General features: G+C 45.5%; 1 protein-coding gene across 1 annotated transcript in view; it reads left to right on the forward strand.

Annotated features, from left to right (window-relative positions):
* Window positions 1-4,697: 4,697 nt before the first annotated feature.
* HACD3 (3-hydroxyacyl-CoA dehydratase 3) overlaps window positions 4,698-12,895 on the forward strand; it is a 47,690-nt gene continuing 39,492 nt past the window's right edge. Inside the window, 1 exon segment of the mRNA NM_001134094.1 lies at window positions 4,698-4,930. Within this exon segment, the coding sequence (NP_001127566.1) occupies window positions 4,838-4,930 (93 nt within the window). The 5' untranslated portion in view covers window positions 4,698-4,837.

A 12,895-nucleotide genomic window follows, 5' to 3' on the forward strand; every position in this document is an offset into this window, starting at 1 on the left:
CTGCTGATAAAGACATAGCTAAGACTGGGCAATTTACAAATGAAAGAGGTTTAATTGGACTTACAGTTCCACATGGCTGGGGAGGCCTCACAATCATGGCAGAAGGCAAGGAAGAGCAAGTCACATCTTACATGGATTGTGGCAGACCAAAAAAAAAAAAAGCTTCTGCAGAGAAACTCCTGTGTCGTTTTTTTTTTTTTTTTTTTTTTTTTTTTTTTTTTTTTGAGACGGAGTCTCGCTCTGTCACCCAGGCTGGAGTGCAGTGGTGCAATCTCAGCTCACTGCAAGCTCTGGTTCCTGGGTTCACGCCATTCTCCTGCCTCAGCCTCCTGAGTAGCTGGGACTACAGGCGCCCGCCACCATGCCTGGCTAATTTTTTGTATTTTTAGTAGAGACGGGGTTTCACCATGTTAGCCAGGATGGTCTCAATCTCCTGACCTCATGATCCACCTGCCTCGGCCTCCCAAAGTGCTGGGATTACAGGCGTGAGCCACTGCGCCCATCTAAACTCCTGTTTTTTAAAACCATCAAGCCGGGTGCAGTGACTCACGCCTCTAATCCCAGCACTTTGGAAAGCTGAGGCAGGCAGATTACTAGAGGTCAGGAGTTTGAGACCAGCCTGGTCAACATGGTGAAACTCTGTCTCTACTAAAAATAGAAAAAAAATTAAGGCCAGGCACGGTGGCTGTAATCCCAGCCTTTGGGAGGCTGAAGCAGTTGGATCACCTGAGGTCAGGAGTTCGAGACCAGCCTGGCCAACATGGTGAAACCCTATCTCTACTAAAAATACAAAAAATTGGGCCGGGCACAGTGGCTCACGCCTGTAATCCCAGCACTTTGGGGGGCCGAGGCGGGTGGATCACGAAGTCAAGAGATGGAGACCATCCTGGCCAATGTGGTGAAACCCCGTCTTTACTAAAAATACAAAAATTAGCGGGCATGGTGGCTCATGCCTGTAATCCCAGCACTTTGGGAGGCCAAGGTGGGCGGATCACGAGGTCAGGAGATTGAGACCATCCTGGCCAACATGGTGAAACCCTGTCTCTACTGAAAATACAAAAATTAGGTGGGTGTGGTGGCATGTGCCTGTAATCCCAGCTACTCGGGAGGGTGAGGCATGAGAATCGCTTGAACCCAGGAGGCGGAGGTTGCAGTGAGCCGATACTGTGCCACTGCACTCCAGCCTGGTGACAGAGCGAGACTCAGTCTCAAAAAACATAAAATAAAACCAAAAATTAGCTGGGCATGGTGGCACGCACCTGCAGTCCAGCTACTCCTGAAGGCTGAGGCAGGAGAATCACTTGAACCTGAGAGGCAGAGGTTGCAGTGAGCCAAGATCGCGCCATTGCATTCCAGCCTGAGTGTTGGGCAACGAGAGTGAAATTCTGTCTAAAAAAAAAAAAAAAAAAGAAAACAAAATGAGACTTTATTTTCTATAAAGGGTTATAGCATGTAAGGTGACCATGCTGATAGGCTGGGAAGTGTAGCCTCTGGTAAAGATCAGAGTCAGGTACTTTGAAGGATGAAGGGGTGGGACAGGAGCTTTATGCTGAATGGATTGGCTAAACATACATATGCAACAGGTTATAGGAGAGGTATGAATATTCATGAAGGTGGTCCTGAAGCACGAATATTGAAGAAACATATATGTTACATATGATCCATGTTCACCTTGCAGTGGAGACTTAACACTTAAATGTATTACAATTTGACCTATATGTCAAAAGGTCTTTTCAGGACAAAAAGGCACTCAAATGTATAGCCTCTGCAAACTAGCCAGAACTCATCCGTGGTTGATAGTCTTCTTATCAGCAGAAGGTTACTGAAATAAGTCTCTTGTCCAATCAAAGCCATAGTTATGGCTTGTGGAACAAGGGGTCAGTTGGTGAGGGGTAAGCTAGAAATTTTAATATTGATTATCTTAAGGCTAGTGCTTGTTTAGCTGCTAGAGAAAGAAAAACCTTGTGGCAGTTAAACATGGTTTATTCTTCAAGTGTAGGGGTGTGTGACTTAACTCTTGCCTAGCATGGCCTTAGGTCTTATTTATAATTTGGTATCATATTGCCACAAAGAGTCCATTCCATCAGTCTTTAAACACATTATTTTTTATTATTTTTTGTTGTTGTTCCATCAGTCTTATGCTCTCTATTTTCACATTAATGCTGGTCAGTTGTTGTGTCTAAACCGCAAAAGGGAGGGGGTATAAGGAGGCATGTCTGACCTCCCATCCCGTCATGACCTGGAACTCAGTTTTTAAAGTTTTTCTGGGGTCCCCTTGGCCAAGAAGGGGTCTGCTCAGTCAATTGTGAGGCTTAGGATTTCATTTTTAGTTCACACTTCTGAACTGTGGATTGACAGGTAGAGGGGAAGCTTTTCCCAGTAAAGATGGCCTACAATACCCATTCTCCAGGCAGAGTTGGGAGGCTACATGTATATGATCCGGCTGTGGAGGATTCCCCATTAGATACCTGCACTGATCCAGTTAGTCTCCCTCTCCTCACTTAGCTTTGTACCGTCTAGAGAAACCTGACTTTGCTCAGGGATAACTGGCTGGGTGATCCTGGGTGGTTTGGATCCAGCCAAATTCTACAGCTCATTTTCTAAAACACCTTCCAGAATAGAAGATTTTATACACAGATAACAACAAGGATGTGTATGACCCCTTGCCAAAGGCAGGAAATCAGCCTTCAGCCCTGGGAATGAGCTTCATCCATGGCAAGTACTCAGCAAATGCTTCCTGTATAGTGGTGACTATTCTCCGAGAAGGGAGAGCTGGCCCTGGGCCAAATGAGGCTGGAAGGCTGCATCTAGAAGGTAGGACATAAAGACAAAGCTAAATTTGCATTTTCATTTGACTGATAGTATCATAAAACTCTTAGCCCTACCTATTTCAGCTTGGCACTGCCACTTGGCTCTGCCTTTTCATCTCCCCTGCCACCTTCCAGAGTATTTTGGGTTTTTTTTTTTTTTTGAGACAAGGTTTTGCTCTGTTGTCCAGGCTGGAGTGCATCGGCGCCATCACAGTTCACTGCAGCTCTGACCTTCCAGGCTCAAGAGATCCTCCCAGCCTCCTGAGTAGCTAGGACTACAGGCACATGCCACCGCACCTGGCTAATTTAAAAAATTTTTTTTAGAGATGGGGTCTCACTGTTTGCCCAGGCTGGTCTCGAACTCTTAAACTCAAGTGATCCTCCCACCTCAGCCTCCCAAAGCGTTGGGATTACAGCATGAACCACCACGCCCAGCCCCACCCTGGAGTTTTATAGTTCACCAGAATGATACTCTTTCCTCTCTCCATTTCTATTTTTTTTCTTGTTAGATTTCTCTTGGAGACAGGGGTCCATAATAGTGGGGTCTCTTTGCAGAAAAATTTAGAAACAGCTGATAAGAACATTAGAGGGAACCAAATTCAACTCATCAAATTCACCTAATTTGATGAATGTGGAAACTCAGGCCTGAAGAAGTCATTTTGCAGTATGTTACTAGTGGTCAAACCAGGCTGGATAGGCCCACTTCCACTGGACCTTTCTTATGAAGCATCTGAGGCAAAATGCCAACATTCAGTCTTCTTCTATATCAATAGCTTTCACCTTGGCAGAAGTCAGCTGATAAGCCTCAGGTTTCAAATACGCTGAATTAAAATTATTCTATTTTTTATTACCCACCTACCAGGATGGCTAAAATTAAAAAGACTGGCTGGGGGTGGGGGTGGTGCTGGAAAAAAAAAATTAGGCTGGGCACCGTGGCTCACGCCAGGGAGGCTGAGGCAGGAGGATCACTTGAGCCCAGGAGTTTGAGACCATTTGAGCCTAGAAGTTTGAGACCAGCATGGCCAACATGGTGAAACCCCATCTCTACTAAAAATACAAAAATTAGCCAGGTGTGGTGGTGCACACCTATAATCCCAGCTACTTGGGAGGCCGAGGCAGGAGAATCATTTGAACTGCGGAGGTAGAAGTTGCAGTGAGCTGAGATGGCGCCAATGCACTCCAGCCTGGGCAACAAGAACGAAACTCCGTCTCAAAACAAAACAACGAAAAAACAGAAGTGAGTAAAATTGAAAATTAGTTATTCAGTTCAAGTACTCAAAAGCCTCATGTGGCTAGTGGCTACCGTATTAAAGAGCGCAATGTGCAATATTTCCATCATCACCTACAGTTTTATTGGGCAGCGGTGCCCTGGTCTTTATTTTCCCTTCTTGAAACGCTCTTCCACGCTGCTCCCACACCATGTCCTCTATCACCATTATTATCCTCATTTCATCTGTAACTACTTGCATCTTTTAATAGGCTGGGAAGTTCTAAGACAGAAGGGACTGTGTCTCACTTCTGTTGTTCCAGTGTTTAGCTTTGAAACCCAGGCACACAGTAGGTACTCAGTAAACAGAATGCGAGGGACCTTCCAGAGACACCAGTCCCAAACTCTTTCCCATGCTGATCGGTCCCCTATAAGTCTCCAGCCTTTTTTATTTTAAAGCTTATTTTAAAGCATGTCCCTGAAGACAAGTGGGGAGAGCGGACCAACCGCTGATTCCAATTCCCTAGGCGGCCGCGGCAACTCGTGGCGTCTCTGTGCCCGGGCCTACCGCCCCTATCCCGCCTGCGCCCCGCCTGCGCCCCGCCTCCGCCCGGCTCGCGCCAAGGCCCACTGCTGGCGCCGCCGCCATCCCGGCGCGTCACTGCGCAGGCGCGGCCCGCGAGCGTGGGGTGTCTCGAGGTGCTGGGTTGCAGGCGCTCAGGAGCGCTGGGGTTTGAGGCCTGCTTTCTGCCCGCGCCAGCAGAGCACTACCTGAGGCAGCGAGGCGCAGCGAGCCTAGCCTCTCCGCGCCCTGGGCAGTATGGCCATGGAGAATCAGGTGTTGACGCCGCATGTCTACTGGGCTCAGCGACACCGCGAGCTGTATCTGCGCGTGGAGCTGAGTGACGTACAGGTAAAGGCCGGGTCGGGCGGCGGGAAGCGCGCGGGATCGCGGCCCCGTGTACCCGCCAGGACCCCTGCCCCCTTTGTCAGCGTGCGCGCCGGAGAGCCTGCAGTGCGCCAACAAGGTCCGCGACGCGGTGCGCTCACAGCGTGTTGGCGCTTTTCGAGGCTCATCCGCAGATCTCGGGCCGGGGGCACAACCCCCCGAAGGCTGCAGGAATCTTCGGGTCCTCAGAGAGCTCGGCCTGGGCCTCTCAGGCTACCCCGGGCCTCTTCTTTGTTCGCAGTCTGCGGCCTTCATGGAGCCCAGGCCCGGCCCTGGCTGTCTGGCCGTCGGGTTTCGAGTTGGCTGGGGCCCTTCGAGATGTGGGATGAGCTTGTTGGGTCAGGGGTGCGGTTGTGACAGCGGCTTGCTGGGCCGTGGCTGGATGCCTGCCGCTGGCCTGAGAGGTCCAGCCAGGCCCCTCGGACGTTACTGAGGCTGGGCGCTGCAGGGGGTGGGGAAGGGGGAGGGGGAGGGATGTGGGGCCACACCCACCTCGCAACCGTTCAGTGATGGAAATCATTCTCATTACTTTTAATTTTAAAATTCACAAGAGCTGGAGGAAGTGATTTCCTCCTCTGTTCTGAAGGCTGTGAGCTCAGGTTTGCTGAGTTGCACAGGTAACTTAAAAATTTCTTAAGTTACATTAAGCATTTCTGTTTGAGCTCCTTGGCCCTTAAAGTAAGCAAGCTGAAGGCACCTAATAGTGGAGACTCCAGGACCTGTGTATCCTCATGTCTCTGTCCAAACTAAAGATTCTGGGCTTTGAGAAACTGGAGTTTTCATTCTGGAAGGTTCTTTCTTTCTTTTTTTTTTTGAGAGGGAGTTTCGCTCTTGTCGCCCAGGCTGGAGTGCAATGGCGCGATCTCGGCTCACTGCAACCTCTGCCTCCCGGGTTCAAGCGATTCTCCTGCCTCAGCCTCCCGAGTAGCCAACATAGTGAATTACAGGCATGCACCACCATGCCCGGCTAATTTTTGTATTTTTAGTAGTGACAGGGTTTCACCATATGGGCCAGGCTGGTCTCGAACTCCTGACCTCAGGTGATCCACCCGTCTCAGCCTCCCAAAGTGCTGGGATTACAGGCATGAGCCACCGCGCCCAGCCTCTGGAAGGTTCTTTCTGCAGTCATCCTTGTTGGAAATTTCTCCTTAACATCTATGGCACTTTGTAACCTCTTTCACTCCATTTAACTCTCTCTGCCTCTGAATCAGGCATCTGCTTGGATCACCCGTGGATCCGGTAAAATGTAGGTGCTTTCTGAGTGTTGACTTGAATTTATTGAATTTAATATAATCTTTGCTTCTGGAATATAAACAGTTTTCCTGTTGAAAGATGAAGACAGTAGTGGCCAGAATGCCTTTAAATAGGCTATGATATTGCATGGTGTGTCGTTTAATGTATTCATCCAGACTGAGATTATACTTTTGGGTCAGAGTATGAATAAATGTTCTGTGCTGTCTCCCTCTACTGCTCCAGGGTGGTTTAATAGAATAGGAAAAAACAAACAAAATCTTTTGTAGATGGGGATCAAAGTCGCCGTCTAGAGAGGGTTCTTCCAGCAGTCAATAAAAAAGTACAGAACAGACCGGGTGCTGTGGCTCACGCCTGTAATGCCAACACTTTGGGAGGCCGAGGCAGGAGGATCACCTGAGGTCGGGAGTTTGAGACCAGCCTCACCAACATGGAGAAACCCCATCTCTACTAAAAATACAAAATTAGCCGGGCATGGTGGTGCATGCCTGTAATTCACTATGTTGGCTACTCGGGAGGCTGAGGCAGGAGAATCGCTTGAACTCGGGAGGCGGAGGTTGCGATGAGCTGAGATGGTGCCATTGCACTCCAGCCTGGGCAACAAGAGCGAAACTGTCAAAAAAAAAAAGTAACCATCTGAAAAATTTTGGGGAAAAATAAATCATTTTTCCCCCTTATTGAGTTTTTGTTTTCTCTGGGGTTTCACATCTGTAGTTTTGAGGCACCCATATTTCAACTACCATTAGTTTAAAAGCACCATGTTACCCTCATAAAAGAGTGTTTACATGTGTTAGCAGTCCTCTAACACATGTAAGGTAGTACAGATTTACAAAGATGAGTCAGACCCAGCTTTTCAAGGGCATGCTATCTAGAAGGAGGCATATCATATATACAAACAAAAAGTTTTGTGTAGGAGTATATTTATTGGTCGAAATGGAGTTGGATGTTGAACCAGGTATCTGGTGTTAAAGGAATTTGTTACCTTTCTTTCATTTAGTTAGTGGTGACTTCCAGAAATGAGAATTATTTTTGTCAAAGTAAGACTGGGAGAATGTTCCAGAAAGAGAAAGGCATAGACTGTTAGACACTTGTAATGTCTGACTTAAACCGTGTCAATGCCCAAAGGCCACCAATAACACACCCGTAGTTAAACAAGTTGGGTTTATTACTCATTGCATTGAGAGAGCATACTCCATGGGGAACCCTGGGGTGTTTCATTAGGAGGATGTTAGAACTGATTATAGGATTTGGGTGTTGGTGATTAGGGGAGGGGAGGGTTAAGGAGGTTGGGTTTCACTTCAGTTAAGATCCTGTAAGAAAATGTGGGAGTTTTGTGGTTGGGTATCTGAATAAATCTTATCTGTAGGGCAGGGAGATTTTGTTCTTATACTAGTCAGAACAAAACTGACTAGTGTAAGAACAAAACTGTAATTGCTACAGGAGTAGCAGTCACTCAATTTGGCCAGAGGGTGTTTGGTATTTCCTGGGTGGCATAGCCACTATGTATTTGTCTGTGCTTATAACAAAATTGTGAAATGGCCTTTGTCTCATTTTGTGAGGATTTCAGAGTAACCTTGTCTGAGGTTGGTATTCTGTGAGATTGTTTATGTCCCATAGGAGAATAACATGGCCTGGCTGTGAGTGCTATGCCTGCTTCTGAGTGTCAGGGGTTGCCTTTTTTTTTTTTTTTTTTTTTGTCTTTCTCAACTGATTGCTCTATGCAGGGCCTGTTGAAACCAGTGGTTTTACATGTGCAGATTTGTTATTAAAAAAAAAAAAAAGAAAAGAAGAGCGGTCGGGTGTGGTGGCTTAACGCCTGTAATCCCAGCATTATGGGAGGCCGAGACGGGCGGATCACGAGATCAGGAGATCGAGACTATCCTGGCTAACACGGTGAAACCCCGTCTCTACTAAAAATGCAAAAAAATTAGCTAGGCGTGGTGGCGGGTGCCTGTAGTCCCAGCTACCCGGAGGTTGAGGCACGAGAATGGCGTGAACCCAGGAGGCGGACCTTGCAGTGAGCCGAGATTGCGCCACCGCACTCTAGCCTGGGCGACAGAGCGAGACTCCGTCTCAAAAAAAAAAGGAAAAGAAACCAGTGGTTCTGGCTCTGGATGAAGCACTTCATTTATTTGTTCAGTAAAAATCGTTTATGGAGTACCTACTCTTGTCTGTCATTAAGCTAGGTGTGGGGTTCTTGGACAGCACTTTAACACTCTCTGCTTTCTATAGTATGACTCACAGCTTATGTGTAAGTGTGAGTTTTAAAGTGTTAAGTTCCAGTTTGGAGGCATTGGCTCTGTCTCCCTCCGTCCTGACACAGGGAACTGTCCAGTTGTCACATCTCTGTCTTTGGAGCTGCAGGGCTAGTGACTATGAGAGAACATGGCTGATGTGAGGAGAAATGGTGGACAATAAAGACTTCAGCAGTGGCATCGTCTGTGCTTGAGGTGAACAGTAGCAAAGAGGCGAGCTAAGGCAGGTTTACTTTCAAAATCGAATTTACTTTCACGATGAGCATAATGAATGTTTGTCGTGAAAAACGTAGTTGTTAAAGCACTGGTTTATTTACAAGGTGCTTGTTTGTTTTGGGTGTTGTGAACAGAGAACAGAGTGTAGCTGTGTTTGAGAGCTGTTTGAAAGATATTGTTCCTGTCCTTACCTAACAGAGTCTGGTGGAAAGAGTGCTAACTGAACACATGAGATTGGGTCCTTGTTCTTACACTTATGCTCTGGTGACCATGATTCACTTAACCTTTATGAACCTGAGGCTCTTCATCCAGACAGATATGAACAGTAGTGCCTAACTCATAGGACCATTTTGAGATTTGAATTGGAAAATGGATTTGAAAGTGCTTTGCAAATTCTAGTGTGCAGTTCAAGTGAGTGATTATGATGATTGCGATATTAAACCTTAGATGAGAGGGATGGTCACAGAGCAACGGAAGAATAGAGCCTATTAGCAGACCTATTCATATATGAAAAGTTAAGGTATGACAAGAGGCGCTCTTACAGATTAATGAGGAGAGAATGACCCATTCAGGAAATTGTAGTGGGACAATTGGTAATCCAAATGGCAAAAAGAAAATAAGATCCTGCCTTATGCCATACACAAAAATCAGTTTCAGGTGCATTAATGACCTAAACGCATAAAGCAAAACTACTAAAAAGAAATATAGGAAACTATCTTTATAATATTGGAAAGGGGGAGAATGTGTTAAGCAAGATGCACAAAACACAAACCCTAAAGACAAAGATTGGCACATTTAAGACAAACTTGAAGAAGACATTTGCAGTGCATATCACTGAGAGATGACTAATATCATGACTATTTAAAGAACACCTACAGACCAATAAGCAAAAGACGTATTACCTAATAGAAAAAGGGGCAGATAATATAAACATTTCAGAGTAAAAGGAAACAAGAATGACCAATAAGTCTGAAAAGATACTTAACTGCAATTATGATCAGGCACATGTACAGGCATACCTTGTTTTATTGTGCTTTGCTTTATTATGCTTTGCAGAAAATGCGGTTTTGACAAATTGAAGGTTGTGGCAACAAAGTCTGTTGGCGTCATTTTTCCAACAGCATGTGTTCACTTAGTGTCTCTGTGTTGTATTTTGTTAATTCTTGGAATAGTTCAGATTTTTTCATTATTATTGTATCTGTTCTGTTGATCTGTGATCAGTGATCTTTGATGTTAACTTTTTTTTTTTTTTTTGAGGCAGGGTCTCACTCTGTTGCCCAGGTTGGAGTGCAGCAGTGTGATCATAGCTCACTGTAGCCTTGAACTCCTGGGTTTGAGCAGTCCTCCTGGCTCAGCCTACCAAGTAGGACTACAGGTACCTGCCTAGCTAATTTTTAATTTTTTAATTTTTTCAGAGGTGGGGTCTCATTATGTTGGCCAGGCTGGTCTTGAACTCCTGGACTCAAGCAATCCTCTTGCCTTGGCCTCCCAGATCCCTGAGGTTACGGGCTTGAACCACTGTGCCTAGCCTTGATGTTACTATTGTGATTGTTTATTATTTATTTATTTTTGAGACAGAGTCTCACTCTGTCACCCAGGCTGGAGTGCAGTGGTGTGATCTTGGCCCACTGCAACCTCCGCCTCCCAGCCTCAAGTGATCCTTCCACCTCAGCTTCCCAAGTAGCTGGGACTGCAGGCATGTGCCACTGTGCCCAGCTAGTTTTTGTATTTTTTGTAGAGACGAGGTTGGTCTCGAACTCCTAAGCTCAAGTGGCCTGCCCACCTCGGCCTCCTAAAGTGCTGGGATTACAGGTATGAGCCACTGTGCCCAGCCACTATTGTGATTGTTTTGTGGCAAAATGAAATGCACCTATATAAGATGGTGAACTTAATCAATAAATGTATGTGTTCTGACTGCTGTCACTGGCCATTCCTCCATCTCTCTCCCTCTCCTTGGGCCTCTCCTCTGAGACACAACAATATTGAAATTAGGCCAGTTAATAACCCTACAATGGAGTCGGGTGTGATGCTCATGCCTGTAATCCCAGCACTTTGGGAGGCTATGGTAGGTGGATCACTTGAGGTCAGGAGACCAGCCTGGCCAACATGGCGAAACCCTGTCTCTGCTAAAAATATACAAAAATTAGCTAGGTGTGGTGGCGGGTACCTGTAATCCTAACTACTCAGGAGGCTGAGGCAGGAGAATCACTTGAACCTGGGAGGCTGAAGTTGGGTGAGCTGAGATCACGCCACTGCACTCCAGTGGCAGAGTGAGACTCCGTCTCAAAAACAAAACAAACAAAAAAGCCCTACAATGGCTTTTAAGTGTTAAAGTGAAGAGTTGCACATGTCTCACTTTAAATCAAAAGCTAGAAATCATTAAGTTTAGTGAGGAAGGCATGTCAAAACTGAGACAGGCTGAAAGCTAGGCCTCTTGCACCAAGCAGCCAAGTTGTGAATGCAAAGAAACAGTTTTTGAAGGAAATTAAAAGTGCTATTCCAGTGAACACCCAAATGATAAGAAAGCAAAATATCCATATTGCTGATATGAAGAAAGTTTGAGTGGTCTGGATAGAATATAAATCAGCCACGACATTCTCTTAAGCCAAAGCCTAATCCAGAACAAGGCCCCAACTCTTTCAATTCTGTGAAGGCTGAGAGGTGAGGAAGCTGCAGAAGAGAAATTTGAAGCTAGCAGAAGTTGATTCATGAGGCTTAAGGAAAGGCTCCATAACATAAAAATGCAAAGTGAAGCTACAAGTGCTGATTGTAGAAGCTGCAGCAAGTTATCCAGAAGATCTAACTAAGATCCTTGATGAAGGTGGCTACACTGAACAACAGATTTTCAATGTAACAGCCTTCTACTGGAAGAAGATGCCATGGAGGACTTTTATAGTTAGAGAGGTGAAGTCAATGCCTGGCCTCAGAGCTTCAAAGGACAGTCTGACTCTTTTGTTAGGGGCTAATGCAGCTGGTAGCTTGAAGTTGAAGCCAGTGCCCCTTTACCATTCTGAAAATCCTAGGGCCCTTAAGAATTATTTTAAATCGGCCGGGCATGGTGGCTCATGTCTGTAATCCCAGCACTTTGGGAGGCCGAGGCAGGTGGATCATCTGAGGTCAGGAGTTCAAGACCAGGCTGACCAACATGGCGAAACCCCGTCTCTACTAAAAAATACAAAAAATTAGCTGGGCATGGTGGCGGGCGCCTTTAATCCCAGCTACTTGGGAGGTTGAGGCAGGAGAATCGCTTGGATCTGGGAGGCAGAGGTTGCAGTATGCTGAGATCTCACCACTGCACTCCAGCCTGGGCAATAGAGACTCCGTCTCAAAAAAAAAAAAAAAAAAAAGAATTATGCTAAATCTACCCTGCCTATGCTCTGTAAGTGGAACAACGACTCCTGGATGATAGCACATTTGTTTACAGAATGGTTTACTGAATGTTTTAAGCCCACTGTTGAGGCCAACTTCTCAGAAAAAAAAAAAAAAAAAAAAAAAAAATATATATATATATATATATATATATATATTCCTTTCAAAATATTGCTGCTCATTGACAATGCACCTAGTCCCACCCAAGAGTGCTGATGGAAATGTCAAGGAGATTAATGTTGTTTTCATGCCTGCTAACATAACATTCCTTCTGCAGCCCATGGATCAAGGAGTAATTTTGACTTTCAGGTCTTATTTAGAAAATACTTTCCATAAGGTTAAAACTGTCATAGGTATTGATTCTGTGATGGATCTGGGCAAAGTCAATTGAAAACCTTCTGGAAGGGATTCACCATTCTAGATACCATTAAGAACATTTGTGATTCATAGGAAGAGGTCAAAATATAAAAATGAACAGGAGTTTCGAAGAAGTGGAATTCAACCCTCATGGATGATTTTGAGGGGTTCAAGACTTCAGTGGAGGTAGTAACTGCAGGTGTGGTAGAAATAGCAAGAGAACTAGACTTAGAAGTGGAGCCTGAAGGTGTGACTGAATGCAGCAATCTCATGATAAAACTTGAAGGGATGAGGAGTTGCTTCTTATGGATGAGCAAAGAAAGTGATTTATTGAGATGGAATCTATTTCTGATGAAGATGCTCTGAACATTGTTGAAATGACAACAAAGGGTTTATACTGTTTCATAAACTTAGTTAATAAAGCAGTGGCAGGGGTTGAGAGGATACTCTGATTTTAAAAGAAATTCTCCTCTGGGTAAAA

The sequence above is a fragment of the Pongo abelii genome, chromosome 16 (assembly GCF_028885655.2).
Source record: "Pongo abelii isolate AG06213 chromosome 16, NHGRI_mPonAbe1-v2.0_pri, whole genome shotgun sequence".
Lineage (NCBI taxonomy): Eukaryota > Metazoa > Chordata > Mammalia > Primates > Hominidae > Pongo > Pongo abelii.